This window comes from Heteronotia binoei, chromosome 14, assembly GCF_032191835.1.
Source record: "Heteronotia binoei isolate CCM8104 ecotype False Entrance Well chromosome 14, APGP_CSIRO_Hbin_v1, whole genome shotgun sequence".
Lineage (NCBI taxonomy): Eukaryota > Metazoa > Chordata > Lepidosauria > Squamata > Gekkonidae > Heteronotia > Heteronotia binoei.
The window spans coordinates 57,856,523-57,874,126 of NC_083236.1; the positions used below are offsets into that span (position 1 = coordinate 57,856,523).

Genomic DNA, 17,604 nt, shown 5'->3' on the forward strand with positions numbered 1-17,604 from the left:
ATGTGTGCATTCGACCTAGCATGTAACAGTTGATATATATAAAGTGAAACAAGATATTCCTAGATGGATGGATGGCCAGATGATGGAGTTCAGAAGTAAAGATATACCCTGATGTTTACTTTAAAAAAAACAAACTACCTTAATTAATGATCAAGCAAGATCAATGGTCAAAGATTGCTTGATATAGAGTGCCAAGGGGATAGCAATGATACCCCAAATTTCCTAACTCCAGAGAAGCTAAAATATGTGGTCGCCCCAGCACCCTACCGCTCCATTTTGGAGATTCCTAGTCAATGGGGGGCTTTCACCTTGGCAAGATGGCGAGCCCTCCCATCTGCAGTTGTAGATGGCAGATTTAAAAAAAACTCCCATGAAGGAGAGAACCTGTCCATATGGCACTTATGAGGTGAAATCTATAGAACATGTACTGTTTTGTTGTCGTTTCTATCAGGAAGTTAGATCTAACGTAATTTCCCCTCTGCTTAATAATTACTTAGGTTGTTCTGATGCAGATATTTTAAGGAAGCTTTTGATGGGTGCAAATCCACAGGTCACTATTAGCCGTGCTAAATTTTTCTCAGCAGTTTGTAGAATTTGGCGTGAAATTTTAGGTATAGATTCTAAATTTTAGAGCTATATAATAGGTCCAGATTTTAAGTTCTTATGTATGGATTTTAAATGTTACATTTTAGAGATATTCATGTTATATTTAGATCAATTTTATTTTTAAATGTTTTACTGAATAGTTTTTGCTTTTGACTTGTACTAGTCATTGGCCAAATAAATTGATTGATTGATTGATTGATACTTAAAAAAAACCTACCTTAATTAAGAATATTTGTTTCTAGACCTTTCAATGTATCTTCAGTGCTTCTTCAATTGTTACAAAGCTCTGGATTTCCAAAATCCTTTAATGAGTGGAGTGGCACCTGCTTCTTGATGCAAACCATGGACAACAGACTTCTAGGGGTATTAACCCTTATCACTTATGACATTTTCCCAAAGATGCATCATGGCTTTTCAGGGCCGCAATTACGGATCGAATATACAATTACTGTCACATTCATTTTAGCAATTCTTTTTTGAAGACGTCTGTTGAAAGATTTCAGGGAGGATAGCAAGAGCTTCTGTGGCCACAATCAATAAGTTGAAACTGACACATTCATAAATGTATACATATACGAAGATAGCCCAATTGTCCTGGAGGTTCTCCAGGGCAAGTCTCATTAAAATGTTTCAGAGTCACAACTTACTGGATAGCTGAATCACACAGCAGATTTTTTCTTTCTTTCTTTCTTTCCTTTACCGTTCTAGGATTGCACTCTACATGTCATGCTACATCTCTGTAATTCCACTTAAGAATTTCTACAAAATTATAGATATAGAACATGAACAGTTTACCTTTGTGTATAATCCTTCCTGTTCCTTTGCACCTTCTCTTCTGCTTTGCTGCGGAACAAGTAAACATTACACAAAAGCAATCTCCACAGAACTGGAATTATGATTACATCAATATTACTTTGATGCAATGTGTTTAATTTGTGCTCTTGTGTATTGGGTGCAAAATGCATCCCAAAAAACTCAATGAAACCAGATGAACAAAGGCTGTTTTATTTGAGATGTTTTATCAGTGTATGTCAATAACACAGAGATGGATGGTGGGGGAAGATACAAAAAGAAAGAAGGAATCACAGGCCTGGCAACTGAAAAACGCAAGGACCGATTTTGCACTCACCTTTCGCCACTCTCACGTCCGTCTTCTCAGCTTGGCGTCCTCCCAATTTCCCACTATTTGCTCCGGGGCTGCAGCAAACATCGCGGTTTTCACGCAGCAAACGGAAACTGCTAAAACCAGTTTCCCTTTGCTTTGCGAAAACCTCGCTGCTTGCTGCAGCCCTGACGCAAATAGTGGGAAATTGGGAGGACGTCGCTCTGAGAAGACGGACGTGAGAGCGGCATAAGGCGAGTGTGAAACCGGTCAAGGTTTCCTGTCCTTGAAATCTGTAATGCGCAGAGAAATCTTCTGCAGTTACTGTAGTCTAAGTCCATCGATTTCAGCAGCCTTAGGCAAGAGGAATGCGACATAGGTCAGTCTTGTAAAATATCCAGTAAATGAGGAATTCCTAAAGCTACTGTTCCTTTTTGGAAACCAGGCAGGCACGTAGGGACTCCAAAATCAGTGGAGAAAGTTCAAAAGCAGGGGATTTTGGAAGCTTCTCTGGTAGCTGGGCATTTTTGTTAGTATATGTTCATTTAAAAAAATCTAAGAAGATTATACGGCATTGCACGGGGGGCGTTCACTGTATAAAATGCACACACGCACCCAAAACCCATTTGGTGATTCTGGGCCTCGTTCTGCAAGCATTATTTGAAGCCGGATAGAGAGATGCGTATCAGCATTTCTCAGCCCGACGCCGCTCTCTGTCTCACACACTGTAACTGTATGGAATTATATTTCACTTTATGCTGGTGTGCGTCTCGTGAACAGTAGCCATGGACACCACCTCTGTTTGGCTTTATTCTCTGCCCAGATTAGGATGCTGCTCAGGCGTCTCGCTTGCTGTTTTTAATTTTCATTTTATCATAAGCAGTTTAAGATTGTTGCCAGTGGTAATTTGCAATTTTTATCAAGACCTCTTCATTATAGCTTCTGACAGGACAGATGCTGTAATTAATCATGCAAGACAACGGGGGATACTGGTCAAACTGCTCTTCTAGTGCACGGGGGGAGGGGACGGGGGAGGGAGGGGGAAGCCGGGCGAACACAACAGCATCCTTGTGATCCGTTCCAAAGAGAATGTATAATGCCTGCCTCGTGAGTCCATGCCAGAGAGACAGACCCCCAAAGCCTAGCCTGGGAATATTTACTGGAGTTGCTGAGTTGGTGGGTTATAGTCTCCCAATTATGTTTGTCTCCTTCACCTGTCCATCAATGGCTATTACCTACTGTTCAGCAGCACTGTCCATCAGTGGCTATTAGACACAGGGTTCTGATGGAACTCTCCATCTGGGGCAGTGATGCTCTGTATTTTTGGTGCTTGGGGGAAGAAACAGTGGGAGGACTTCTAGTGGCCTGGCCCCACTGGTGGACCTCCTGATGGCACCTGGGGTTTTTTTGGCCACTGTGTGACACAGAGTGTTGGACTGGATGGGCCATTGGCCTGATCCAACATGGCTTCTCTTATGTTCTTCTGTGACATAGAGTGTTGGGCTGGATGGGCCATTGGCCTGATCCAACGTGGCTTCTCTTATGTTCTTCTGTGACACAGAGTGTTGGACTGGATGGGCCATTGGCCTGATCCAACGTGGCTTCTCTTATGTTCTTCTGTGACACAGAGTGTTGGACTGGATGGGCCATTGGCCTGATCCAACGTGGCTTCTCTTATGTTCTTATGTGACACAGAGTGTTGGACTGGATGGGCCATTGGCCTGATCCAACATGGCTTCTCTTATGTTCTTATGTGACACAGAGTGTTGGACTGGATGGGCCATTGGCCTGATCCAACATGGCTTCTCTTATGTTCTTATGTGACACAGAGTGTTGGACTGGATGGGCCATTGGCCTGATCCAACATGGATTCTCTTATGTTCTTCTGTGACACAGAGTGTTGGACTGGATGGGCCATTGGCCTGATCCAACGTGGCTTCTCTTATGTTCTTATGTGACACAGAGTGTTGGACTAGATGGGCCATTGGCCTGATCCAACGTGGCTTCTCTTATGTTCTTATGTGACACAGAGTGTTGGACTGGATGGGCCATTGGCCTGATCCAACGTGGCTTCTCTTATGTTCTTATGTGACACAGAGTGTTGGACTGGATGGGCCATTGGCCTGATCCAACCTGGCTTCTCTTATGTGACACAGAGTGTTGGACTGGATGGGCCATTGGCCTGATCCAACATGGCTTCTCTTATGTTCTTATGCCTCCTCAAAGGAAGGTAATTCGTGGTTATACGTGTATGATAAAAAAAAAAAAACATGGTTGTTCTCCCTGGTGTTTAATACACACAACAACTCTGCGAGGTAGGCGGGGCTGGGCAAGAGTGGCTGGTTGAAGGTCACCCAGTGAACTTCATCGCTGAGTGGAGAACTGGACTCAAGGGTTGGATCCAGACTGGCATTTTGAGCCGGCACAGGGACAGAATGCAGACCAAAAAAGCACGATCAAACAGGCACATCTGATTCCCGTCCTGCTTCACTCACCCCCACCTGTAGGCATCCCAGTCGTGCCTCAAAAAGCTATCGCTTCAGAAGTGGTAGCAAATCGAAGGACTGCTCCCGAGGCGCCTTCCTGGCTGTATGAACTGCCCAGGATCAACCAGAAACGCAGCGGTTCAAGTGCTTGAAAAAGAAGAAGACCACAGATTTATACCCTGCCTTTCTCTCTGAATCAGAGGCTCAGAGCGGCTTACAATCTCTTTTATCTCCTTCCCCCGCAACAGACACCCTGTGATGTGGGTGAGGCTGAGAGAGCTCTCCCAGCAGCCGTCCTTTCAAGGACAGCTCTGCGAGAGCTATGGCTGACCCGAGGTCATTCCTTGTGGAGGAGTGGGGAATCAAGTGGAGGAGCGAGGAATCAAACCCGGTTCTCCCAGGTAAGAGTCCACGCACTTAACCACTACACCAAACTGGCTCCCTGGTTTGAGCGCTGTGGATGCTCCTCTGAAGCGCACGCCACCCGCCCCTGCCCCGCCAGCGAATCGCATGCCATATAGCCATCCTAGGGTGCTTCTGTTTGTGCCGACTCACTTCCGGGTGGGCACGCTGCCGCCCTAAGCCAGCAGTTCTGGACCCAGTCATGTTGTCCCAGATTCTAAGCTGACATCTGAGCTAAAATGAGCAAATAGGGTGGCTTGAAGATAAGAATATCAGAATGAGTAGTGGGTAAGAGGTTGGCTTTAGACCTGAGAGACCTTGTTTCCTTGAACACACATGTGAACACATGAAGTTGCCTTAGACTAAATCAAACCCTTGGTCCATCAAGCTCGGTATTGTCTACTCAGACTGGCAGCAGCTCTCCAGGGTCTCAGGCACAGGCCTTTTGCGTCAAACGTCTACTTGTTCCTTTGAACTGGAGGTGCCAGGAATTAAACTCATGGCTTCTGCATGCCAGGTAGATGCTCTACTACCGAGTCACAGCCCCTCCCCCTTCTTTGGCTTGCCTCTGCTCATATGATCATATGAGAGTCAGTTCGGTGCAGTGGCGAAGTGCGCGGACTCTTATCCGGGAGAACCGGGCTTGATTCCCGCACTCCTCCACTTGCAGCTGCTGGAAAGGCCTTGGGCAGGGGTCGTTTTGTAGAAAAATAGGTGGTGGAGCTCATCCAGGGATTGTTATGCAGCAGCGCCTACTATTCAATGGGCAAGGTGGGAAGGAGGAGGGGGAACCCACAGAAAGGTTCAGGAGTTGCGCTCCTGTGAGCCCCCGCTGAAACCGGGGCCTGGCCTTGGGTCAGCCATAGCTCTCGCAGGAGTTGTCCTTGAAAGGACAGCCGCTGTGAGAGTCCTCTTAGCCCCACCCACCTCACAGGGTGTCTGTTGTGGGGGAGGAAGAGAAAGGAGATTGTGAGCTGCTCTGACACTTGGAGATTCAGAGTGAAGGGTGGGATATAAATCCTCCTCCTCCTCCTCCTCCTCCACCACCACCACCACCACCACCACCACCACCACCATCATCCACACAGACGTCCTTGGCTTGGCTCTGCTCACATGATCTTTACACCAGGAGATTCAGAGTGAAGGGTGGGATATAAATCCTCTTCCTCCTCCTCCTCCTCCACCACCACCACCACCATCATCATCCACACAGACATCCTTGGCTTGGCTCTGCTTACATGATCTTTACACCAGGAGATTCAGAGTGAAGGGTGGGATATAAATCCTCCTCCTCCACCACCACCATCATCATCATCATCCACACAGACGTCCTTGGCTTGCCTCTGCTCACATGATCTTTACACCAGGCCCTGCTTTTGGGAAGAGTTTCAGCCTAGGCAAAAAATGTCTTCCATAGCAGCTCCATCCCTTTGGAACAGACTACCAAACGATGTCTGTTGCTCCCCTTCTGCAGTACAGAACAGACAAGGCAGAGCTTGGGTGGAATGCGGGTGCTATCAGAGCTTTTTTTTGTGTGTGTAGCAGGAACTCCTTTGCACATCTCAGCATGGCATGATGTGGCGATGATTTCTCATATCTGGAAATGTACACTTGGAAAGCGCTTGGAGATTTTAGGAAAAACATATGCGCACACAGGGTTTTTTTAAAAAACAAACAAACAATGCCTTGGTTATTAAGGAGTCACAAGACTCACACCTGTTTTAGGTTCCATCGCACCATATAGGAGACTAGTGGGTCTAACCCAGGGGTCACAATCTAAAACTTCTCTGCCCTATCTATTGGTGTGGTGGGATGAAGACTCTCCCAAGAGCGGAAGCTTCATCAGCAATGGGCATGCCTCTTTGCATTCACAGTGGTGATGAAAACAGTGTGGGGCAGCCTGAATGTGTGGAAACAGCCAAAGCTCTCACAATCAGTGTTGACTTCAGTCAGAACAATCTACATTTTTAACTCCGCCCCATACCTTTTTTCCATCTCAAATGCATACTTGAAATATATTGCTCATCGTTTTAGCTTTTTTGCTATTGCAGGAGGTCTGATTTTGGCTATTCCTTCCTTCCTTCCTTCCTTCCTTCCTTCCTTCCTCCTTCCTTCCTTTCCTCCTTCCTTCCTTCCTTTCCTCCTTCCTTCCTTCCTTTCCTCCTTCCTTTCTTTCTTTCCTTCTTCTTTCCTTCCTTCCTTCCTTCCTTCCTTTCTTTCCTCCTTCCTTCCTTCCTTCCTTCCTCCTTCCTTCCTTTCCTTCCTTCCTTCCTTTCCTCCTTCCTTCCTTTCTTTCCTCCTTCCTTCCTTCTTTCCTTCCTTCCTCCTTCCTTCCTTTCCTCCTTCCTTCCTTTCCTCCTTCCTTCCTTTCTTTCCTCCTTCCTTCCTTCCTTCCTTCCTTCCTTCCTTCCTTCCTTCCTTCCTTCCTTCCTTCCTTCCTTCCTTTTCTTAGCAAGATGCATGAAGCATCCTTCCTGCCTCGACCAGCCCTCCTTATTCTAATCTCAGGCAAACAAAATGCTGGCTTGTGTTCAGCTCTGCCTCTCTGGCATAGCCATGTTAATGATACCAAACTGCAGCTACAGATGTGACTATCCCTCCCCCCCTCCTCAAATGCTGCAGCCCAGCAAGTCTCCATTCAGTTCACTGGCATTGAAACCAGTCTCCATTCAGTTTGATGGCACCGGCAGCTTTTGTCTTTGAGTCAACCTAATGCTGACTTCATGAATTAGCATTTATTTATCTTCTGCTTTCCACCTCTCCCCCCCCCCAAAAAAATGGGATTCAAAACAGCTTAGAATATAATCTTCCCCATCTCCATTTCCCCATGGCAACCCTATGAGATAGGCTAGGCTGAAAGTCTGTGACTGGCCCAAGGTCACCCAGCAAGCCTCCATGGTAGAACTGGGGATTTGAACCCTGGTCAACCACTCTAAAAGAGGCCCCATGGCGCAGAGTGGTAAAGCAGCAGTACTGAAGTACTGTGATCTGAACGCTCTGCTCACTATCTGAGTTCAATTCCGGCAGACGCTGGATTCAGGTAGCCGGCCCAAGGTTGACTCGGCCTTCCTCCTTCCGAGGTCAGTAAAATGAGTACCCAGCTTGCTGGGGGGGGGGGAGTGTAAAAGACTGGGGAAGGCAATGGCAAACCACCCCGTAAAAAAGTCTGCCGTGGAAACATTGTGAAAGCAACATCACCCCAGAGTCGGAAACGACTGGTGCTTGCACAGGGGACCTTTCCTTTCCTTTCCTTTCCTTTCCTTTCCTTTCCTTTCCTTTCCTTTCCTTTCCTTTCCAACCACTCTATCCACTACACCACACTGCCTATCCCTTCCCTTGCAAACAGGAGCCGTTTGAAGGAGGGGCCATAGCTGAGTGATAGAACACGTCCTTTGAATCTGGAATACCTTAGATGCAATCCTTTGCACTGCCGGGTTAAAGGCGCTCAAGGTGAAAGGTCAGCTGAAAATCCGCACTTGAGACTCTGGACAGTGACTGCCAGTCTGTAGGAACACTAATAGTCTAGTTGGTGTGACCTTTAGGATAGACTGAGAGGAACTGAAAGACCGCCCCCCTCCCTGCCCCTTGCTTATGAACCTACCCAATCATTTTGGGCAACTTGGGAGGGCCTACCTACACACACCACCATTGAAGCGGCCTTACAGTGAACCAGACTGTTGGTTCATCAAGGTCAGTACTGTCTACTCAGGCTGACAGTGGCTCTCCAGGCTCTCAGGCAGAGGTCTTTCACATAGTCTCATGCCTCATCCTTTTAAACTGGGGGTGCCGGGGATTGAACCTGGGACCTCCTGCATGCCAAGCAGAGGGACTTCCACTGAGCCACAACCCCTCTTCTTTCAGGTGGCCCCACCTTCTGAGATTAGGTCCATCAAAGTCAGTCTTGTCTACTCAGACTGGCAGCGGCTCTCCAGCTGAGGGTATTCATGCCTTTTTGCATGGACCCTTTTTAGTTGGAGATGTCAGGGACTGAACCTGGGACGAAGCAGATGCTCTACCACTGAGCCATCATCCCTCAAGTCTTTCACATCACCCTCCACCTGGTCCCTTTAACAGGAGATGCTGGGGATTGAACCTGGGGACCTTCTGTTTACCAAGCAGATGCTCTACCACTGATCCACCGTCCCTCCCTAACCCCTTACCAAAGCTTATCAGGCTCCAACACACACAGTGCTCTTAACAGCACACACTGGTGTTTGTTAGGATGTCACCAACGAAAGCATTTTGTAGGCCACAAGGCTGTTTCCTCTTAGTTGTGAATTTTGTTTTACAATATCATTCATCTTGGTCCCCTCCTTCACGCGCATTAGCTGATGTGGTGAAAGGGAAAAGGTCTTTCTTTTCAATGTGCTGGTGACAGTGAAAGAGCGGCCTCCTCAAACTAACACAGAATATGGGCAGGGCTTTTTTTGTAGCAGGAACTCCTCTGCATATTAAGCCACACCCCTCTGATGTAGCCAATCCTCCAAGAGCTTACAGGGTTCTTCATACAGGGCCTACTGTAAGCTCCAGGAGGATTGGCTACATCAGGGGTATGTGGCCTAATATGCAAAGGAGTTCCTGCTACCAAAACAGCCCTGAATATGGGTAACCCAGAGAACAAGTGTCCCATCCAGATTTGAAGAACATGCCCAACCAGTGTTCTGCACAGATGATACCCGCAACTTCCATCCAGGGCTTATCTCCAGCAGCATAAGTGCTGGGGGTAAATTACACTTGGATAACCTCTTCCACAACATAACCACTTGACCCTAATTTTGTTCAGGTGCAGGTACAATAATGGTGCCCTCATACGGATAGCCCAGGCCAACCTGATCTCAACAGATCTCAGAAACCAAGCAGTGTCATCCCTGGTTAGTACTTAAGAACATAAGAGAAGTCATGTTGGATCAGACCAGTGGCCCAACCAGTCCAACACACTGCCACATAATGGCCCAAAAATTCAGGTGCCATCAGGAGGTCCACTAATGGGGCCAGGACACTAGAAGCCCTCTCCCTGTTTCTCCTCCTAAGCACCAAGAATAGAGAGAATCATTGCTCCAGAAAGAGAGTTCCATCTATACCCTGGCTAATAGCTACTAATGGACCTCTGCTCCATGTTTATCCGGTCCCCTCTTGAAGTCATCTATGCATGTAGCTGCCACCACCTCCTGTGGCAGTGAATTCCATGTGTTAATCACTCTTTGGGTGAAGGAGTACTTTCTTTTATCCATTCTAACTTCTCCGCAATTTCATTGAGTGCCCACGAGTACTTCTTTCTCGACCTTCTCTATTCCACGCATAATCTTGTAAACTTCTATCACGTCATCCCTTAGTCGACATTTTCCAAGCAAAAAAGCCCCAAACACCTTAACCTTTTTTCATGGGGCAAATGTTCCAACCCTTTAATCTTTCTAGTTGCTCTTTTCTGTGCTTTTTCCAGTACTATAATATCTTTTTTGAGGTGTGGTGACTTGAATAGCAGACCACCGAGGAAGTTCAGGTTCGCTACGCAGAAGCAGGCAATGGCAACCCACCTTTGTGGGTCTCGTCTCTTGCCTTGAAAACTCCACAGGTTCACCATAGGTTGGCTGTAACAATAGCCGTTTCCACCACCACAATAATGGTACATGATGCAGCTGTGACTTTTGTTGCAATGCACCGGCCACAGAAGTACAAAGCTAATGATTGCAAAATATTTTGGAGTGTTTGGGTGACGCCAGCATCGACGTGTAACTGGTGATTGTACCATGAGCAGGACTTTTTTGGAGCAGGAATGCACAGAAATGCAGTTCCATTTGGCTTGGTGTCAGGGGGTGTGGCCTAATATGCAAATGAGCACCTGCTGGGCCTTTTCGACAAAAAAGCTCTTTATGAAACAGTGATGTCAGGGGGTGTGGCCTAATATGCAAATGAGTTCCTGCTGGGCTTTTTCTACAAAAAGCCTATATATATATATATATATATATATATATATAGTCCCCTCAATACACAAGCGCCTGACAAAGCCATCTGGGAAACAGTTTACTTGCCGGCGTGCCTTTGCGCTACCTTCTTCTCTGCGCTACCTTTTTTTCCATATTCTTGGGACTTTTGGACTCATAAGGCTTTGTATGGAGTCTACTAAATCAAGCTTCATTGGGATCCATGTGAGCAACAGAAGTTGGAGCGGCCGCTCCCTTTAGAACATATAAGTGTTCACATCAATCATTTTGTGTGCATTTGCTTTAGAGCTTCTCGAACCAGCTAAAGATTGTTTTTTGTCACTAAGATTTATTTATACAGAGATACATGTTTTAAGTATTTCATTGTTCTCCAGTAAATATTTTGCAGTCATTAGCTGCATGCTTTTGCTTGTGGTTTCGCTGTTTAGGCACGGCTTTCTCATGTGTATTTCCAGCCACAGAAGCAGGCATCTAACCATGATCATTTAGAGCAGGGGTGTCAAACATGCAGTTCAGGGGCTGAATCAGGCCCCTGAGCAACTGGCTGTCATCTGCTTCCTTCTCCCGATCTCTTGCTTCCTTCTGCATCACAGCTTGCTTTGCAAGGCTTGCTCAGGAGCTACAGAGCAAAGCCTCTATTTTCTCCATTGCCTGAGGCTCCTCCCTTGGAGAGGAAGGGGGAGGAACAGCTGGCTTTGCCAGGCTCTTTAAAATGCACAGAAGCCTCTCTTCCTTCTATTGGCTGAGGCTCCCCCCCCGAACCTTGGGGAAGGAAGGAAAGAGCCAGAGCTTCCTTTGCCCAATTCCCTGGATCCCATGGGAGAAATATAAAGAAAGCAACTTTAAAACCAATGAGTGCTAACGTTTTAAGTATGTTTATATATATATATATTTGTGTTTGTCTGTGTCCTTTATCAGTTTATATCTCTGCTACCTAATCTTAAATAGGTCCACACATGGCCCAGCTCAGCATGGCTCAGCCCAACCCAACATGGCCCGGCCCAAGAAGGTCTCATATATGTCAGATCTGGCCCTCATAACAATGTGTTCGACGCTCCTGATTAAGAGTGAACTGGTTAATCTTGCAAAGGACTTAATGGGGTATATTTGGGGTACTTTTTTTTTTTTTACTGAAATGTGTTTATTCTATAGCAAGATAAAAGCATTTGTTTTAGATAAGCAAAATACAAACTTAATTGCTGCTCTGAGAACTCATAAAAAAGTATAAAACAGCATAGAAACACAATTAAGCAATGTAGCAATTAAATCGTTCATGTTACCAGTGTTTACATTAAAGCCTCATTTATGAAAACTTTACAACACATGATATGAAAAACTTACAACTTTTTAAAAGAAAATATTTACACTGATTATGCAGATGTGGCAATCCTTTTAAATAGTCTACTGATATTACAGCATTTTAAAAAAACTCACATTTTTTTCCTTCTCTCCTTTTTTTGTAATAACAGGGCTTTTTTAATTTAAGTGCATTTCCTTTTTTAAAAAATACAGTGTAATAAATCTGAAAGTTGTCACCCAAACACAATAGAATATTCACATTTTTTTTTTTAAGGTGGAATGAGCAGAGCAAGTTAAGAATATATTTTATTACAAAGTGTACTGCAGTATTTGGAGAAATTATAGCGAAGATGATAAGATAGGCTTTGACATTTAAAAACTTTCACTCGTATTTCTTCAGAAGACATTTTTAAAAAAGGAAAAGAAAAGGAGCTTTGGCAAAGAAAAAGTCTGATTTTTTTTTACATTAGTGTTCTCTTTATGACTGAGAAAAACAGCATCAATTACTCATGTTGTATGAGCATGATTGTATGAAATCCAATCGACATTTTACAGGTAGTTACAACTGTGCTTTTAAAGGGCTTTGCGAGTTCAATTTTTAATATAGATATATAAAAAAGAACCCAACTTGTTTTGAAGTGCGTTAACTGATTCTGCAAGAAAGGACAGCGATTCATTCCAAATGGTGAAAAGGCCAGCGGTTCCCCCCAACTCGTAATGCCCCGGTAGAACCACGACCGTCTGATTCACATCATGTAGGTACAGCTTGAAATAAATTAAAAAGGCATCGCATGGAGAGAGAGAAAAGAAGAGAGCACAGCTTTTTCGTTTTAGGAAAGGGGGGGCGGGGGAAGGAGACCAAAAAGAAAGAAAAAGGTATTTATAGTCACCTAAAAGATTATACACAGCTACACTGTAGTTCTTTATTGCCTATCTAATAGACAGCATAGGAGGCTCCCTCGATCTGTTATGCGTCCGTGCATAACCACCACCAACGATGTACGAACTGCTCCCGTACGCAGTTGAGCCCCGGGCCCGATTCGGAAATGCGGAGCAGAGCTGCGCAAGACACGCGCTACTTCAGAAAATGCTGGCCTGCGCTAAGAGCTGGGTTTGTGTCTGGGTTTGTATTTGGGTCTGGTGCGGTTGGGCGGCAGGCGGTGGACTGCCAATGGCCGGGATTGGCGAAGTGATTTGCGAGCCTGCAGGGGAATGCTGCTGCTGCTGCGGGGAAGGCTGCGATGGGTGCTGCATGTGCTGCATCTGCTGCTGCTGCATCTGCTGGAGCTGCATCTGCTGCATGTGCTGCTGGAGGTGCTGCTGCTGCTGCAAGTGCTGCTGCTGCAAGTGCTGCTGCATGTGATGCTGGAAATGCTGCTGGTGCATCTGCTGCTGGATCTGCTGGTGCAGCTGCTGCTGGTGCAGCTGCTGCTGCTGCATCTGCTGCTGCTGCATCTGCTGGAGCTGCTGCAGCTGGTGCTGCTGGCTCTGCAAGGACGGGCTCGCCTGGGAGGGGGCCGAGGCCGATGCCCCCACCATGCCGGATCCCATGGAGCTGATCAAGGGGGAGGGAATGTTTGTCGGCATGTTGGGGGCGATGGTGACGGAGGCGACGATCTGGTTCATGGGGAGCCGCATGGCCAATGGCTTGGGAGCGATGGCCCGGGGGAGGGGCTGCTGCAGAGTCTGGGGCGACGTCACCACGGTTGCATGCTGGGAAAGAGGCGTGTTCAGGAGGAGAGACGAGGACAGATTGGTGGAGGCCAGCGTCTGTTGGACAGAGCGGATGGTTTGGGCTTCAGCTGATTCTGCGGCAGCCTGCATTGAAGAGACAGAAGACACTGAAGAGCTTCCTCTTTAGGTTTTGCTTTGCTTTGTGCATACAGTGCAGGATGTATCCACATTTTAAGTATCCTTTCTTTAAGTTACCTGCTTTTATATTTATTTAATTAGTTTATACCCCGTCTTTCTCTCTAATGGGATCCCAAAGTGCCTTACATCATTCCCCTCTCCTCTACTTTATCCTCACAACAGCCCTTTGAGGCAAGTTAGGCTGAAAGCATGTGACTGGCCCCAGGTCACCCAGCCAGCTTCCATGACACAAGTGGAGATCTGGACCCGGGTTTCCCAGATACTAATCTGAGACTCTTAACCACTATACCATAGTACACATGGATGCATACACAGTGAAATCTTTAAGACCAACAAAATCTAATTCAGTCTTTTGTGAGCAAACTTTGTTGGTCTTAAAGTTACCTGTTTTATTATCAGTTTTATTATCAGTTCACCTCGCACATCCAACCCCTGCTTAAACCTGACCATTCTACTCTAAGGGCGTTTTCGCACTGACCTTAATCGGCAGCGACGTCCCTCTTCACCGCGCAGGATCTGCGCGGATTTCGCACCAATTGCTGCGGAGCACCCGGAAGAGCTACAAAGTCCCACGGCTTTTGCGGCGCAAATGGAAACCACCAAAAACCAGTTTCCATTTGCGCCGCAAAAGCCGGGGGACTTTGCGGCTCTTCCGGGTGCTCCGCAGCAATTGGTGCGAAATCCGCGCAGATCCTGCACGGTGAAGAGGGACGTCGCTGCCGATTAAGGTCAGTGCGAAAACGCCCTAAGTTAAATAAAACATGCTATTTTGAATGTTCAAAAGCCTCTCATGTGTCATTTCAGAAGCTAAAGGTGATTTTGTCTCTTCCCTCAGTTCCCTGGTTTGGACCAGCATCCATCCATCCATCTCCATCTGCCTGTGTCTATGTGTGGGTATATATGTGTGTGTGTGTGTGTGTGGTAGGACAGTAAGCAGACAAACAAATATAGGGACTGCTCAGCAAGAAAGAAGAAAAAAGGCAAAATCTTGCGTCTGAGGGAGGAAAGAAGGCAAGATCATCATAACGGCATACAAGGAATTAGCTTCATTTTATTACTATAGCTATCATCTTACTTCCCTATCTGGATATTATCTGCATTTCTGCTGGGACATGGGTGGGGAGAGGATAAGAGGTGATGAAACCGCTACTTGTAGACGGAACCAGGGTCTGAAAACTTATCTGCAAACCGAATCCTGGATTTGCAAATGAATTGTATGTAAAATAATCCACCGTTTTGTGTGATGCTTGAACTGCGACATAGTGAAAAAAGGTCCAACTGCAAACATCTGAAAGATCATGATGTTGTCCAAGGATACCCAGTATCATTTACCAATATGCAAAGATTTGAACTTTAAACACGAACCATCTGTCCATGTTTAAGACTCAAACGCACCTGGTTCTTCCAGCACCATTTCCAACCGTCTCTCAAGTAAGAAGAAGAAGACTGTAGATTTATACCCCACCTTTCTCTCTGAATCTGAGACTCAGAGCGGCTTACAATCTTCTATATCTTCTCCCCCCACAACAGACACCCTGTGAGGTGGGTGGGGCCGAAAGGACTCTCACAGCAGCTGCCCTTTCAAGGACAACTCCTACAAGAGCTATGGCTGACCCAAGGCCATTCCAGAAGGTGCAAGTGGAGGAGTGGGGAATCAAACCCGGTTCTCCCAGATAGGAGTCCGCACACTTCACCACTACACCAAACCGGCTCTCTCATACAAAAATCAGATCCAGTTTGGTGTAGTGGTTAAGTGTGTGGACTCTTATCTGGGAGAACTGGGTTTGATTCCCCACTCCTCCACTTGCAGCTGCTGGAATGGCCTTGGGTCAGTCATAGCTCTGGCAGAGGTTGTCCTTGAAAGGGCAGCTGCTGTGAGAGCCCTCTCCAGCCCCACCCACCTCACAGGGTGTCTGTTGTGGGGGGAGAAGATATAGGAGATCGTGAGCCGCTCTGAGACTCTTTGGAGTGGAGGGCGGGATGTAAATCCAATATCTTCATCTACCTCACAGGGTGTCTGTTATGGGGGAGGAAGGTAAAGGAGATTGTGAGCTGCTCTGAGACTCTTCGGAGTGGAGGGCGGGATATAAATCCAATATCTTCATCTACCTCACAGGGTGTCTGTTGTGGGGGAGGAAGGTAAAGGAGATTGTGAGCTGCTCTGAGACTCTTCGGAGTGGAGGGCGGGATATAAATCCAATATCTTCATCTACCTCACAGGGTGTCTGTTGTGGGGGAGGAAGGTAAAGGAGATTGCGAGCCGCTCTGAGACTCTTCGGAGTGGAGGGCGGGCTATAAATCCAATATCTTCATCTTCTTCTTCTTCAAGTGTTGGAACCAGGGCTTTTTTTTTTTTTTTGTAGCAGGAACACCTTTGCATATTAGGCCACTCCAGGAGTGGAATTCTAGCAAGAGCTCCTTTGCATATGAGGCCACGCACCCTTGATATAGCCAATCCTGCAAGAGCTTACAAGGCTCTTTTTTGTAAGCTCTTGGAGGATGGGCTACATCAAGGGGGTGTGCCCTAATATGCAAAGGAGCTCTTGCTAGAATTCCACCCCTGAGCCACACACCCCTGATGTAGCCGATCCTCCAAGAGCTTGCAGGGCTCTTAGTACAGGGTCTCCTGTAGGCTCCAGGAGGACTGGCTACATCAGGGGCGTGTGTGGCCTAATATGCAAAGGAGTTCCTGCTACAAAAAAAGCCCTAATTGAAACCATCTAGACATGTGCAGGATACGTCACTACCAAACAGTCACTAAATCTAGCAGGTAAGTGAGATGGTATGTGCTGTGTTCCTTGTACGAGATGTGTGTTAGTGCTTTTCCGAAAATTCGGCTTGTGTTTATATCGTAGCATGGCTTGAGAATCCTGGATCCTCCTAAAATGCATTCGTATTCTTTTCCTCTTTACCTTCAATACTTCCTGCAAAATTTGCTACAAATATTCTCAAGGGGGGGCGGGGGGAGGATATCTATCGATGTATTTCATTTTTTTCCTAATTATCAGTTATTTATTCTATAATGCAAATAGTTGTTTAAAAATCAATGAAGCAAATGCAGGGAAGGAGTGTTCATGAGAAACGTTGGTGCAGACCTTCTTGAGTACAAGTAGCTGAAGATGTTTTTGGATAGCGGATGAAACAAAATAAAGATCCTATGCTTATTTATTTTTAATAAGGCAGCAAGATCTCTATTTAAACGCCAGCTTCTGTGCAGTTGATTGAAGTTCGTGTTGGGCTTACCTTGGAAACGAGACTTGCTCTGTAGGCTGCGAGCGCCTTCAGGTATTCTTTCTTGGCCGCTTCGGTTTTCCTTTTATATACCTGTTAAAGACACTACAATTAACACCACCTTCATTGTATAAACTCCACACCATAAAATAGCTCTTGCCTGGAGAGGGGATGTTATGGGCTCGTAAAAAAAGCAGAAAGTCAAAAGGGACAACGGCAATTTGGATTCCCCAAAGCAAATATCCAGCATTACGTGATCTCCCTCTCCGTTAAAAGGGTCAAACCAAAACGTATGTCTGGCTTAGTTCTCACTGAGAGAGTCTGCACATAGGCTGTACGATCCCAGGGGATAAGGTCAAACAAAACAAAAAAATACGAAAACAGTGGGAGTACTGAAAAGGGAAAGAAAAAAAAGTGCTATACAACATAATTGCATTTGTTGAAGATAATCATATAGAACAAATTGATAATATTTTCCCTTTCATCCCCTTCATTATAATTTCTAAGGTACTGTCTATAAAATACAATAGTTCTTATTTCTGTTGGGGTACAATCGTGTTCATTTATTTATGGAGTAGTATTTTATCATGTAACACCCCGCCCCCACACACAAACACACAAACCCCTGCAGTCTGAAACAGGGCTTTTATTGTTGATGCAGAAA

At 46.0% G+C, this 17,604-nt stretch overlaps 1 protein-coding gene across 1 annotated transcript in view; it reads right to left on the bottom strand.

The window, feature by feature from the left end:
- Positions 1 to 11,823: 11,823 nt before the first annotated feature.
- Positions 11,824 to 17,604, bottom strand: part of TOX3 (TOX high mobility group box family member 3) — a 184,335-nt gene continuing 178,554 nt past the window's right edge. Inside the window, exons 6-7 of the mRNA XM_060254450.1 lie at positions 16,953 to 17,033; positions 11,824 to 13,655 (exon numbers count right to left, since the gene is read on the bottom strand). Coding sequence (XP_060110433.1) covers positions 12,918 to 13,655; positions 16,953 to 17,033 — 819 coding nt within the window. The 3' untranslated portion in view covers positions 11,824 to 12,917. The remainder of the gene's footprint in view (positions 13,656 to 16,952; positions 17,034 to 17,604) is intronic.